This window comes from Haliotis rufescens, unplaced genomic scaffold, assembly GCF_023055435.1.
Source record: "Haliotis rufescens isolate VD_foot unplaced genomic scaffold, xgHalRufe1.0.p SCAF_10, whole genome shotgun sequence".
NCBI lineage: Eukaryota > Metazoa > Mollusca > Gastropoda > Lepetellida > Haliotidae > Haliotis > Haliotis rufescens.
This window is the reverse complement of record NW_025963780.1, coordinates 29,082,217-29,097,882: the sequence shown is the minus strand read 5'-3', so window position 1 is coordinate 29,097,882 and position 15,666 is coordinate 29,082,217. Positions and strand designations below refer to the sequence as shown.

Here is a 15,666-nt window from a genome sequence, read left to right as displayed (position 1 = left end):
CAGAGTCCAGTATATAGATGTATGGGCCGACAGAGAGCCGCAGAGGCTAGAGATTGACACAGACACACACGTAGTGTCAGCACAGGTCCACATTATAAACCCCAGTCAACTATCTCTTCCTTTCAGCTGAGTAACTCGTGACATGGCGGTCAGAGAGCTATCCTCAGGCTTTATATAGATCTACTATAACTGCATGCATCGGGGATTTCTGTCAATGGGCAATCAGCAACGCAGGTTTCAACGCGCCCCGTAACTAGGGAAGCTATCGGCAAATGTCGGCGACCTTCGGCAAACAAACTTTGAGGTTGTCGAGTTTATAGAGTCGTATTGTGTTGTCGTTACTGGGATTTAATATGTGGTCGTTCCGAGTTTAGGCTGAGACACACACCAGGTAAGACTATTTTCTCGTTATATATTCTACTATGTACATAGATAGGTAGGTGTTAAATATGTCCTCGGACAGGCCACCGGTCGTCTTGGTCGGTTATAAGTAAACATATATCACTCACGCAGTGCTAAGCAGGCACTTGACGTGTAAAGACAATATGTTTGAGTATGGACAGAAGGAGTCGTATTGATGTGTATTTAATAATTATCACATTTCTTCCTCATTACCAGGCACGATAAACACACAGTGAGTTATTTCAACATTTCCTCTAAGTATATTTTGCGTGTGTGAACCTTATTTCCTGTATATTATCTTAATCATGATCAATATGATGATATGCGTATATTATAAACGTTTTCTAGTAAACAGTATAGCCAATACACACATAGTCAGTTATTTCAACATTTCCTCTCAGTAAATTTTGCGTGTGTGAACCTTATTTCCATTATATTATCTTAATCATGATCAATATGATGATATTTGTACATTATAAACGTTTTCGAGTAAACAGTATAGCCAATACTGTATGTTCATACTGTAAAAGAGTAATCGGAAAGTGATATTTGATAGTGATTCATAAACACATGCTCATGATATAGTCGGAATCGGACAGTGGACTCTGCCTTTAATAGGTATTTCTTTTGATTGTGGGAAATAAATTTTGTCGCTTTTATTCAAAATCATATTGGAAATATATCAGATTACAATAAAATACAATTAGAAGAACAATACGCGGATGTTGATTTCGCGGGGTGTGTCTGGGCGATAAGGGGTTGTCACACACACACACACACACACACACACACACACACACACACATTATTTTGAAACACTCTATATGTTTATGAAATCCGAAAATTTATAGGTGATCGGGTATACTAAAATTAAAAGGAGTACAGCAGAAATTGCAAACCTCATAGTTGTATCCACGCTTGATAATGGTCTATTTAAATGTAAACCAATATATTTTATTGAAGGTTTTATGATCCCTTTCCCCGATAATCAAAGCACTGCAAGCATTAAACCCTTGACGTGGTGAAAGCAGTATATTAATCAATGTCATTGGCCCAGTGTGAAACGGTGTCCATATATATATATATATATGTGTGTGTACAAGTACAACATAACTCTCTCGTATATCCGTCTGTAGTCTGAGGAAGGATTTATGACGGTGTGTGAATATATTTGACTGATCTGCTTGCCATGGAACGTGTAGAGGAAATATTAATAGATTTATGTTTTTTGTGAAGTAATTTACTGTAATTTCACTTGGACAATGTGTACTCAAACACATATTGTTATAACAGTTATTAAAGAATATTTATTAGTGTGTTCGCAAGGTCCGTTATAATTCACCCGACCTCCAATATATAAATATATTGGCTGATACGGATAGTTATATTTCCTTCATATGCATATTATCTTTATTAAATTGTTTACAAAACAAAACAACATAAAGACATATTTTTTAGTATAATGAAATATTCAAATTGACATCTTTTGTTGGGTGTGTAGGTACTGTTTCATATGAAATGAAATAATTCCAGAGAAGTATTTTTTACGCATTATTTTTTGTTTGTTTGTTGTTTAACGCCGCACTCAGCAATATGACGGCGGACTGTAAATAATCGAGTCTGGACTAGACAATCTAGTGATTGATACCACGAGCATCGAACTACGCAATTGGGATACGATGACAAGCATCAATCAAGCCAGCGTGCCCGACCACCCGATCCCGTTAGTCGCCTCTTACGACAACCATATATAGGTTGCTGAAGACGAATTCTAACCCGGATCTTCACGGGTCTTATTACGTATAAAGGCGTATTAGAGCTTGCAGGGAATACATTGCGTGGGCAATCGGAAATTTATTAGGTGATTGGGTATACGAGAATTAAACGTATAGCACCAATACGATTAATACATTTTCTTATATATTTCAACAGAAAAACACAATGAGGAATCACGAATTGCCAAATAAGAAAGACCACGCTTCCTTTTTCAAAGTTGTCTCTGCGTTTGATAATGGTTGCTTGCTTGCTTGGTTTGTTGTGTAACGCCGCACTCACCAATATTCCAGCTATATGACGAAGGTCTGTAAATAATCGAGTCTGGACTAGACAATCCAGAGATTGATATCATGAGCATCCATCCACGCAATTGGGATCGATGACATGCATCAACCAAGTCAGCGAGCCTGACCACCCGATCCCGTAAGTCGCTTTTTACGACAAGCATAGTCACCTTTTACGGCAAGCACGGGTTGCTGAAGACATATTCTACCCCGGAATCTTCACAGGTGCGTTTGATAATGAAGTACCGGATATATTTGTTCGAAGAATCACTGAGCATGTACAATTCATAATCACCGGCTAATTCTACATAATGCAGAGGGTGATTGACTATTATTTGATGTGCACGTTGTGTGAATGTTCAGTGAGTGAGGTCCAAACCGCATGAATGTGTTTCACTGTCATGTGACTGGCCTCTCGTCCAATAGTAAAGCCGTATTACACGTGACCTTAACACTAATCAATAATTATTTATCTTAAGCTTAATCATTTGGTATATGTTTAAGTAATACTATATTTCTTTACATTAATCAATAAAATAATATCTTATTATTACTATCTTATTAATATCCTAACATTAATCAATACCTGGAATATTGCTGAGTGCAGCGTTCAGCAACAAAGAGTGAGTGAGTTGGGTTTAACGCCGCTTTTAACAGTATTCCAGTCATATCGCGGCGTGTCAGCTTAATGTGGGAGGAAACCCCGAAGTAATGCAGGTCTCAGACGTTTACCACTTCGGTGAAACCCACGAGCACGGGTATTGTGCTGACAAACCTAGAAACATAATCGGGGCGAACCGGGATTCGAACCCACAATCATAGGTTTCTGGCGTGCCAAGGGACGCAACTCTGCACAGCGAATCGCGGCGCCTTAGACGACTGGGCCACCCGTGCCCCCTCAGCAACAAAGAAACAAACAAACAACAACTATACATCTTAACGTAAATCAACTCGATTATTTAATGACCGCCGTCATATAGCTGGAATATTGCCGAGTGCGGCGTTAAACAACAAACAACCAACCTGATCCTGCTTAAAACCACATCACGATGCAAGAGCTATAAACATAATACCAATGAGGAATCAAACACGCATACTTTGCGTGACGATCGAATGCTGATCGAACCCTTATCGTAAGCACTGGGCTACCCCACCGCTCGACGAAGGCCAACGGTGAGATTATATTAAGAAGTCTACAAGACGCGTTGCTTCATCGATTAGCATATGAGTAATCCTAATCTCGCTAGTCAATTCTGATCAGATAATGTACACGTGCGTAATACATGATAATCCTTTACACGCTAATCCGTACATAACAGGACGTGGTTTAATCCCGGAGGGGCAAAAACTATAAAAGTGGTTTTTTTGCAAAAGAAGACGCCACACTGTTATAGGTTTGGTTTGGTTTCGCCGCACTCAGCAATATTCCAGCTATATGACGTCGGTCTGTAAAATAATCGATTCTGGACCAGACAATCCAGTGATTGACATCATGAGCATCGATCCACGCAATTGGGACCGATGACATGAATCAACCACGTCAGCGAGCCTGACCACCCGATCCCATTAGTGGCCTTTTACACAAGCATAGTCGCCTATTACGGCAAGCATTTCCCCCTTCAATATTTGATTTATGCACAGTATATTTATATATAGTTTCTAAATATGATTCAAAATGAAACTGTTCCTTTACATTTTTATACAGAAGTAGTTTACCGTTATTTTGTTACTCGACCCGTGAAGATGCGGGTTAGAATAGGTCTTCAGCAACCCATACTTGCCGTAAAAGGCGACTATGCTTGTCGTAATAGGCGACTAACGGGATCGGGTGGTCAGGCTCGCAGACTTGGTTGATGCATGACCTCGATCCCAATTGCGTGGATGGATGCTCATGATATCAATCACTGGATTATTTACAGGACCGCCGTCATATAGCTGGAATATGTGCTGCGTTAAACAACAAACCAACCAACTAAAATTGAATGATATACACAATGCAGTGCTATCAATCAATACAGTGGGGATTTTCCTCAACCCAGCCAAATCCATATTTGTACAAAATATTTCTGACCTTTTTTTTCTAAGTTAGATTATTTATATTTGAATTCTTTACTTGCAACTGATACAAAGTCTGTAAACTATAGTTACAAGTACTTCCAACTTTAAACCAGTTTTTTGTGACACGAACATATCTTTTAATATATAATGGAAACGCCATCTGTAACTCAATAATTGACATTGACATTTTCCTCAAGAGGTGTTCCTTAAACTTCTATATATAAAGAGACCCGTGAAGATTCCGGGGTAGAATAGGTCTTCAGCAACCCATGCTTGCCATAAAAGGCGACTATGCTTGTCGTAAAAGGCGACTAACGGGATCGGGTGGTGAGGCTCGCTGACTTGGTTGATGCATGTCATCGGTCCCAATTGCGTGGATCGATGCTCATAATGTCAATCACTGGATTGTCTGGTCCAGACTCGATTACTTACAGACCGCCGTCATATAGCTAGATTATTGCTCAGTGCGGCGTTAAACAACAAACCAACCAACCAACCATATATAAAGAAAACAGAACCGGAGACAATGCCTGTATTATATATACATGCTGAATTCCTGATACGTTTACACAGTTTATGATTTATGTACAAAGATAACAACATCGTGAGAAAATCAATGGAATTAACGAGAGAGGAGCTAATAAAAACCGCAGTAAAACAAGGAGATGAGGCTCACTAGGGTAACAATGTCACAGTGTAATGAAATAACGATCAATATCAATGTTTCCATTTGGAGAGTAATGGTTGAAGAAGAGCTGAAGACCCAATTGCGTGGATCGATGTTCATGCTGTAAATCACTGGATTGTCTGGTCCAGCCTCGATTATTTACAGCTGGAATATTGCTGAGTGCGCCGTTAAACAACAAACATACAACCTTTGTTACATCCCACCGGTTAGAATTGGCCTCTTTCAACGAATGTAAGTCGTTACAGGCGACCTAATAGATCGGTGTCAGGCTTGGTGACCTGGTTGATGGCGTGTCGTCATACCCGACGGTGTGGATCGGTGATCATAATATCAACCACTGGATTGTCTGGTCCAGACATTCAGTATTTACACACAGCCGTCATATAACTGGACTCTCGCTGATTGTGGCGTTAAAAAAACATACAACTAAAAAAGTTTAGTTTTTTAGTGTTTCTTATCCATAATACAAAAGTAAGATTATAAGAAATATATGAAGTGTTTGCGGAAAAGCTAAGAAGATATCGCCGTGCTGGTATATCAGTCGTGCTGCGCCTCTGTTGACACGTACACGGAGTCGGGTTGATTGCTAAGTCAGGAAATCAATGCACTGTACAAGTAGGTCGCTCACTACGATCTATATTTACCACTAAGATATCATGTTACGCTTTGCTTCGGTTGAGATATAATCTATGTAGATGGTAAGATTTACCAATAGGTATTATACTCTCACTCCTCACCTACTTTTCATCAATGGAAGCTTTGTTCTTTTTAGCTGAGTCTCCACTTTTTTCATGACCTAAACAGTGACATGACGGTCTATTTTAATTTCACTAGCCTCCTTCCACGATGTGAACAAGCCTCTTTTTCATGATGTTAACTGTCCCCTTCTATAATAGTAACAATATTCCCTTACATGATGTTAACCCCACTCACGTCTATAATATTAACCAGCCCCCTTTCAATGAAGTTAACACGTGAAGATCCGGGGTAGAACAGGTCTTCAGGACCCATGCTTGCCGTAAAAGGCGACTGTGCTTGTCGTGAGAGGCGATCGGGATCGGGATCGGGTGGTCAGGCTCGCTGACTTGTGTGTTGCATGTCATCAATCCCAATTGCCTGGATCGATGGTCTGGTCCAGACTTGATTATTTACAGATAGCTTTCATATAGCTGTAATATTGCTGAGTGCGGCGTTACCTTGACGATAACCGCACCCTCCCCCCCCCCCCCCCCCCCCATTCCATAATGTTAACCAGTACACTTCCATGATGTTAACACTATCCCACCCTTTCCTCGATGTTAACTCCACCTCACTTGATGTTAAACAACACCCATCTATGATGTTCACAACACCTCCTCTTCAATGATGTTAGCGAGTCCCCCTTCCACGATGTTAACCACACCCTCTCCACACACACATTCCACGATGTTAACCAGCTCTCTTCCTTGATGTTAACCCCACTCCTTTAAATAATGTTAAACAGCATCCTTCCACGATGTTAACCACGCCCTCTCCACACACACATTCCACGATGTTAACCAGCTCTCTTCCTTGATGTTAACCACACTCCTTTAAATAATGTTAAACAGCATCCTTCCACGATGTTAACCACACCCTCTCCACACACACATTCCACGATGTTAACCAGCTCTCTTTCTTGATGTTAACCCCACTCCTTAAATAATGTTAAACAGCATCCTTCCACGATGTTAACCACACCCTCTCCACACACACATTCCAGGATGTTAACCAGCTCTCTTCCTTGATGTTAACCCCACTCCTTAAATAATGTTAAACAGCATCCTTCCACGATGTTAACCACACCCTCTCCACACACACATTCCAGGATGTTAACCAGCTCTCTTCCTTGATGTTAACCCCACTCCTTAAATAATGTTAAACAGCATCTTTCCACGATGTTAAAAACACCCTCTCCACACACACATTCCATGATGTTAACTCCATCTTCTCTTCAATGACTTTAACCAGACTCCTTCCATGACGTTAACCCCACTCATGCCCTCATAATGTTAACCCCAGATACCCCTTCCGTGATATTGAATAAACCCCTTCCATGTTGTTAACCCCACATTCTCTTCCATGATGTTAACACCTTCCCCTGCTGTGATGTTAATCGGCCCCCTTCCATAATGTTAACAATACATCCCCTTACATGATGTTAACCTCACCTCCCCTTCCATGATGTTAACCCAAGCTCCCTTTCAAAGGATGTCAATCCCACCTCCCTTTCAAGGATGTCAACCCCATCCCCCATCCCTCCATGATATCAACCCCACCTCCCAATCCATGATGTTAACCCCATCTCGCATTCCATGTTAACCCCCACTTCCAACTCCATGATGTTAACCCCACCTCGCACTCCATGTTAACCCCACCTTCCATTCCATGGTGTTAACCCCACCTCGCATTCCATGTTAACCGCATCTGCCATTCCATGATGTTAACCCCACCTCGCATTCCATGTTAACCCCACCTTCCATTCCATGATGTTAACCCCACCTCGCACTCCATGTTAACCCCACCTTCCATTCCATGATGTTAACCCCACCTCGCATTCCATGTTAACCCCATCTGCCATTCTTTGATGTTAACCCCATCTCCCATACCATGATGTATTGTTTAGTGTGGGGATCTCGGCAACAGAAGACAGAACCGAGTCTCCTTGTAAGTACGTGAAAGTATGTCGCCTTGGCAACGCTATAGATTATAAGGATTTCTTATCTCTAAGTGGTATTTTAGAAGCTGTAGTATCAGTAAAGACAAAACTGACTTATTGATTTCAACTATATTTGTAATGGGACGTGTCGGTGCAGGTGCTCGTAACGTATGGAGTAATAAATCTACAACTGAGGCTGCAAACACCCTTTTGATACGCGGGATTTTGGGGGGTTATCAACAGTAATCCGGTCTCAGGAGTTGGATATGCGGGAGGTTAAGAAAATCGTTTTATTAAGCAGATTCAACATTTTAAAGTTAATCGTGTTCGTAAAACATTTCTTTATATATTTCATTTTATTTCAATATTTTTTCAGTAATTTAACTTCAAATCACACCCTTGTATGACCTGGGAACGGGTTCTGGGCTATAGGTTTACGCCTGTGATCGACTTTCTGCGTTTGTAGAGTAAAAATCTGACGTGTGCTTTTGAGACTTGTGTTGAGTTGAATTCATGATTCAGAGGTGAGATTCAGAGTGAAAAGATGATAACTGGGATTCAGCGGAGGAGGGGGTGGGCACCTACAAACCTGGGTAAAACATGGCCCCTCTGCTAACTTGCTTGATAACGGTTTGCTTGTTGTTTAACGCCGTGCTCAGCAATATTCCAGCTATATGACGACGGTCTACATAATCGGGTCTGGACCAGACAATCCAGTGATTGACATCATGAGCATCGATCCACGCAATTGGGATACGATGACCGAGTCAGCGAACCTGACCACCCGATCCCGTTAGTCGCATCTTACGAGAAGCATAATCGCCTTTACGACAAGCATGGGTTGCTGAAGACCTACTCTACCCCGGCTCTTCAAGAGTAACATAAGGAGAGTAGCCAGATAATGTTAGCATCATTTGATCTAACAGCTAACTATCGGTCTTAAATCTTCTCTGATGGACGTTTGTCTCTGTAATAATAAAAAACTGTGTCGTTTCAATATTTCTTTTACGGTAATTGTCAAGTCATAACAGAGTGTACAATGTACTGATTCAATTCATCACACAGTTCATATTTATGTACAAGTCTCAACATATTAAAGAGAATTGTATTGCCAAGTCAGTGGAATAATATATGTTTGAAATACAATTTACAGCTGGGTCTGCATAGCTTTCCAAACATTAGGAGGGATTGCTTATCAATATAACACTCAACACTGACAATTTTGAGACTGTCAAGGACAACAGGGTTGGCTGTTTGTTTTGGAAGCATTTGGACCTTTTACAAAAATAACGCTGTGTAGCTTCAAACATTTCATATTCCCTGCCAGTTAGTTGACCCAAGACATTACAGCCAAACAGTGCACTTGGTAGTAACACTCTTTCCCAGACACGAACAGCTGATGTAGGGTCCAATCCTCCAAAGTACAGGCCATATCCGTGATTGATTATCTTTCTTAACTGTAGGATTCTGATTAATTGTTGGGGTTAATTTTATATTTAAGCGGTCTTCATTTAAGTTGTAAAGGGAAGTAACTTTTCTTTTTTTTGTTGGTATCGCTATGTGCAAGAGACTGTGCTGTGAGCAGGGGACCGTAGAGGTTATAAAACGGTAATTATGCAAATAAATACAAAACTTCAGTAACCGAGAAGTAAGACATTATTAAAGTGACCGTTTATTTTCATATTTGCGTCTAAATAATAGTATATTCATAGACGTTTCTGAATTATTTTGCAGTCAATAAAACTGACAGCGCTACCTTAGTATTTCGTGGCAACGGCACCCTTCAACTAGAACAAGAATCTGTTAGAATATGAAACTAAGAATTAGAATAAATGATGAAGTTGAAGAATGATTTGACGTCCTCAATTCTCGAAACCCACATCAACAGTTCCCAGGCAGCTCGTGACCTTTCATAAGATGATTTCGAATTACTGATATTCACCCCCAATAGAATCCATGATTCTTGTAGGCGAGTTCATCCTTTCCACGGGATACACGTGGACACAGTTCTGGTTTGCTGTAAGGAGATATAGTTAATAAGGCATTTTTACTAACGTTGTATACGAGTTGCCATTTGCAGGCATATCGGTGGACATCGTGCGTGCGTGCGTGCGTGCGTGCGTGTGTGAATGTAAATATGTTGTCGTGTGTTGTTGGTATTTGTATTCTGTCATGGATCCATCGTGCTATTAGAGCCGTCTCTGTCATGTTACTGGTATGATGTTAATCAAAATCCGCTCTTCACACTTTTAATGTGATCAGGACATTCTTTCACTAATGACTTGCCTTTGCATGTGTTTCTGACGGTGCCACCGTTTGGGCAAGATATGCTAACCTTTTCGCGAACACTTGATCCATTATTATTTGATAGTGATTCATAAATATATGCTCATGACATATTTGGAATCGTGCAATCGACTCTGCTATTGGCAGAGATTTCTTTAGATGGAAATATGGAATATGAAAGGGTATTGTCGCTTTTGTTACAAATAAATGAAATAACAATTTTATGTATAATTACAAACAGGTCTGACTATGGCGACAACACTCAGCCAGTCCGGCGTGGAGGCTGACACGTCACGCCCACCAAGCGGAAAGAGCTCACTGGGGATAGTCCAGTTCGGTTTCCACGCCAAAACAAGCTTTGACGCAGATGACGCGTTGCTCCAAACTAGAAGCGAAAAGTTAAAAGTTAAAAAGAACACCAAAGACGATGATATATGGAGGAAGCCACCCCCTGACTTCAGGGTGGCTGTGTATGACCCTAGGCCCCCAAAACGCAACACCATCGACTCCATGCAGCCCTGGCGGTACGGAACCATCCCGGGAGAGCGGACAAGGGTTAAGAGGGAGCGGGCATCGTTACTGCCGGTCATCTTTCGTGACAATGGCCAAAAGGAGGCAAAGTTCGTGACGAGATTCCATATACCCCGGCCCTTCACCGCTAAGAAACAGTTCGTGAAAGACGGGATGTACCCAGCAAAAGAGTACGAGACGCCGCAGAGGCACGACTTCAGACGAGTGAGTGAGGCGCATGCCGTTGTCTTTCAGTAACGTTGTTACCAGTCGTCATAATAGGCCATGAGATTTCATAAACTTCGTCACTTGTTATAACCCTTTTACTCGTTTGCCTAGCCAAGTTTCTACCCGCTTTCTGTATGTCAGACTCAACTATTGATATGGATATCGACATATTGAACCCGCGAAGATCCGGGGTAGAATAGGTCTTCAGCAACCCATGCTTGCCATAAAAGGCGACTATGCTTGTCGTAAGAGGCGACTAGCGGGCTCGCAGACTTGGTTGATGCATGTCATCAATCCCAATTGCGTGGATCGATGCTCATGATATTAATCACTGGATTGTCTTGTTCAGACTCGATTATTTACAGACCGCGTTCATATAGCTGGAATACTGCTGAGTGGGGCGTTAATCAAGCAAACAAACAAACAAATCTGTCTGTCTGTCATGTTTCACGTACATTAATATCTGTGTTGCTTAGTATCCGCCAATCAAAAGCCTCGGATTGCCAGAGTTCTTGACAGACCACGAGAAGGATCCCTATGACATCCGGTTCAACACTGATCACCTCAATACAAGTATGTCGTATTTTGTCATGTAGATATCAGCTCACTTAATCCACATGTTCGAAACCAAACATACCTGACAGAGCACACAACAATACCCCGAGAGAGTGCCGATGTTATAGTGCTAGCCATCTGAGATACCATGCCAGTTTAATACCCCACTCGACCGCCTCCGTGGTCTAGTGGTAGAGCGTCCGCCCGGAGAGCGGAAGGTCCGGGGTTCGATCCCCGGCCGCGTCATACCAAAAGACGTTAAAGATGGTACTTGTTGTTACCCTGTCTGGCGCTCGGCATAAAGGGGCTAAAACAAGGACTGGTCGGCTCGGAGTCAGTATACTGTGTCTGAGTGGGGTATTCATGTTAAACTGCGGCATGGTATCTCAGTGAGGTAGCACTATAAATCGGCATCAGTCCAGACTAGTACAAGCAGCCACACACACACGTGCATGCACGTCGATATATAAGTGCAATAATCTTGGACGCGACGTTAAACCCAATTTCAACTCAACTCACCTCACCTCACCTCACCTCACCTCACCTCACCTCACCTCACCTCACCTCACCTCACCTAATACCCCACTCAGACGTAGTATGCTGATTCCCAATCGACCAGTCTTTGTTTCAGCCTCTTAATGCAAAGCGCCATATGTGTTTACGATAACCTTCTCCTCATGTTGAACATACGAGTATTTCTACACGTATCGTTATCAATATGGTTCAATATTCCCGATCAATCAAACTGTATATGTGTTTATGTGTACATACGTACGTTACAGTACACGGCTTGACTCTGGGCTGCGTGGAACGCGACCTCGTGAACGACCGCCAGATGGCGCCAGCGATGCCGTCACAGCCAAAATACGAATCTGAACTCGTCTTGTCCAGGGACCCCTGGCCTACCAAGAGCGGAGCTTACACGGTGAGTATAATAAATACTCTGCAAATTAGGCTTAACGCCGCCGAGGGGCGGTTGGAAAGCCTAGTGGTTAAAGCGTCGGCTTGTCACGCCGAAGGCCCGGGTTCGATTCCCCATATGGGTACAGTGTATGAAGCCCATTTCTGGTGTCCCCCGCGGCGATATTGCTGGAATACTGTTAAAAGCGGCGTAAAACTATATTCACTCACTTAACACCGCCGAACATTATTTCGGTAAAATTAGGGCGTATCAGCTTCATGTGGAAGGCTGGTGGCCCCAGCCGTGATATTGCTGGAATATTGCTAAAAGCGGCGTAGAGCCAAACTAAATCACCTGAAGCCTGAAGTGATGCAGGTATTATACGTTTACCACTAGGGTGAATCCCAGGAGCACGGATACGATGCTCACAAACAAAGATCATAAAAAGGATGAGTCTGAGACTAGCACCATGATCTGGTCCTGGCGCGCCTAACGGACGGAATCTTGAGCAGTGAATTGCATCCTCGTAGATGAATCAGCTAGGGTTAGACCCGTGAAGATCCGGGGTAGAATAGGTCCTCAGCAACCCATGCTTGCCGTAAAAGGCGACCATGCTTGTCGCAAGAGGCGACTAACGGGATCGGGTGGTCAGACTCGCTGACTTGGTTGATCCATGTCATCGATTCCAATTGCATGGATCGATGCTCATGTTGTCAATCACTGGATTGTCTGGTCCAAACTCGATTACTTACAGACCGCCGTCATATAGCTGGATAATTGCTGAGTTTGGCGTTAAGCAACAAACAAAAGCTAGGGTCAATTTACTGTGACTAATGACCTTGAACTTGTCTCTTTCAGCGTCACCGTCGACGTAACCGCCAGGCATACAGCGCCTTCATGGAGCGCGTGGAGACGGAGTTGGTCACGCAGTGGGCACGTGAGAAGCTGGAGAAGGTTTTGCAGGAATACGAGGAAAGACGCCAGACCGTTAAAGAGTCTTAGCATCACCTAGGGGAACTTCATTCTTGTGGTCCTCGCCTCAACAGGGAAGTCAGTGTATATACCGATCTTCTACATTGGCAACACGTTTGACACGGTCCCATTAACAGCCAGGCTTCACCAGCGGACCAAAACCTTTGGATGCACATAACTTAAAATGAATGCAAATATTCGAGAAGCAATATACGTTTTGGAGTTGTGCTACGTTTGTTGAAAACATGTCACTAAACGATGTAGGTTTGTTTTTGTACGGTTACATGACGCGGATGCTTCAATGCCCACCCCTGCATCCACAAACACCACCCCCAACCCTACCCTCCCCACCCACCACACTGGTTGTGATTTCATATAAGGTACAATCTGATATCTCCATACACATGGTATCATTACCATGGATGGTCGTGTTGCTCAACAATGGCACAACTTGCTCGTTTTACAGCAAGACCAGGATGTGGGTTACGTTCCCATAAAATCAATGTATTACAACCGTCGTCAGTACAGGGTTATCGGACCCTCTTTCAAGACATTGAGAGACAATAACATAAATCATTGAGCTACTTAGCATTTCAAATTTCAAATTACAAGTCAAGATAAAGTAAGTGTTATATGCATATTGTGTCGGTACCTAAACCTACTAGGCGTTAATGCTTTACAGACATCGACATTCAGTATATACGTAGGCGGCTTTTGTCTAGATATCGGAACTTATGTTATACCACTCAACTTTTGTTGGGATATCGAAATAATGAACCCACGAAGATCCGGGATAGAATAGGTCTTCAGCAACCCATGCTTGTCGTAAGAGGCGACTATTTTTTATCACTTTCGATGAAGTTTATTTGTCGTTCATTTTTTCTTGCAAATATTGTCTCTAATGGGTCTATACTTAAACAAAAAAGTCACCCTATCCTGCTTGACCCGTGAAGATCCGGGATAGAATAGGTCTTCAGCAACCCATGCTTGTCGTAAGAGGCGACTAACGGGATCGAATGGTCAGGCTCGCTGACTTGGTTGATGCATGTCATTGATGATCCCAATTGTGTGGATTATTGCTCATGATGTGAATCACTGGATTGTCTGGTCCAGACTCGATTATTTACAGACCGCCGTCATATAGCTGGAATATTGCTGACAACAAACCAACCAACCAACCATCAAAGCTTGAGACTGTAGCATATATCCAGTATATTGAAGGCGTACCATGGCCTTGGTTGTAGCAGTTCTCGAGTTAATGGATAAGTTATATACAGAGAGGCTGTCTTCCACGTTATATATTCATGAACATTATCAACTAAACCTACACTGGAATCGGAAAACCTGTCGGTTGAGGAAACTATTTCAGATATATGAGACATAACACACTTATCGTCAACTGTCTTCGTATTTTGTTTCAAAACTGAGTAGGGACTTATTGATTTAACGTCTTGTAGATAAGAGACAAGTGGAAACCCGTCGTAAACTAAAATGGTAAAAAGTAATAACAACTTTCTGGTTCAACAGTTGAGATTATTGTGTGGCCATATATACCCACCGCCAAAAGAAACGCGAATACAATAAATGTTGGTTTATTGAGAGGAATTACTCATATTCAAGAGGTATTGGATTGGTTCGATGCACAAACGAACATACATGTACTGCATGGTATGTTGTGTGAAACGACGCTCATGAACGCATTACATGTGACGTCATCAACTCATGACTCGAGATGCACCATTTGTCTCGTGCAGGATTGGAGTGTAAAGTTTGGCAATCACATGCGGCATATCCTGATAAGCGTATGGTCACTCTGTGGTAACACTTGACTGATTGTTAGTTCTGCCATTACGTGGTACATGTTGGAAATATATCTTCTCAACGTACATACTTCTGTATATGTTTCTATGGTTCGCGTTTCTTTTGGCGGTGAGTATATTCACAAACAATCTGTGACACCAAGTACCAAATTGCACTAAGCGATCTTACCCTGCAACTATCATAGTAATGGGATTGAGTGTGTGAGTTGTGTTTAACACCGCTTTTAACAAAATTCCAGTAATATCATAGCTGTCAGCTTAATGTGGGAGGAAAGTGATGCAGGTCTCAAACATTTACCACTTCCATGAAACCCCGAGCACGGGTATGGTGCTGACAGACCAAGAAACATAATCGGGATGAACCAGGATCCGAACCACAATCATAGGTTTCTGGCGTGCCCAAGGGAAGCAACTCTGCACAGCGAATCGACTGGGCTACCTGTGCCCCCAGTAATGGGCTTGACCTGGGTCTATTTATTTGAGGATCTTGGAGACACTCGGTGATATTT

At 42.3% G+C, this 15,666-nt stretch overlaps 1 protein-coding gene across 1 annotated transcript; it reads left to right on the top strand.

The window, feature by feature from the left end:
• Window positions 1–218: 218 nt before the first annotated feature.
• Window positions 219–14,403, top strand: LOC124135058. Its single transcript, XM_046500235.2, has 5 exons — window positions 219–391; window positions 10,413–10,906; window positions 11,386–11,482; window positions 12,247–12,389; window positions 13,224–14,403. The coding sequence occupies exons 2-5, from the start codon at window positions 10,421–10,423 to the stop codon at window positions 13,365–13,367; spliced, it is 870 nt and encodes a 289-aa protein (XP_046356191.2). The 5' UTR covers window positions 219–391; window positions 10,413–10,420; the 3' UTR covers window positions 13,368–14,403.
• The last annotated feature ends 1,263 nt before the right edge of the window (window positions 14,404–15,666 follow it).

What these genes read in the sequence shown, in the direction of transcription:
- LOC124135058 (XM_046500235.2), top strand. Translation starts at nt 10,421, where the DNA reads ATGGCGACAACACTCAGCCAGTCCGGCGTGGAGGCTGACACGTCACGC. An exon ending in CACTGATCACCTCAATACAA is followed by an intron (nt 11,483 to 12,246) that starts GTATGTCGTATT and finishes CGTACGTTACAG; the next exon opens with TACACGGCTTGACTCTGGGC. An exon ending in CCAAGAGCGGAGCTTACACG is followed by an intron (nt 12,390 to 13,223) that starts GTGAGTATAATA and finishes TGTCTCTTTCAG; the next exon opens with CGTCACCGTCGACGTAACCG.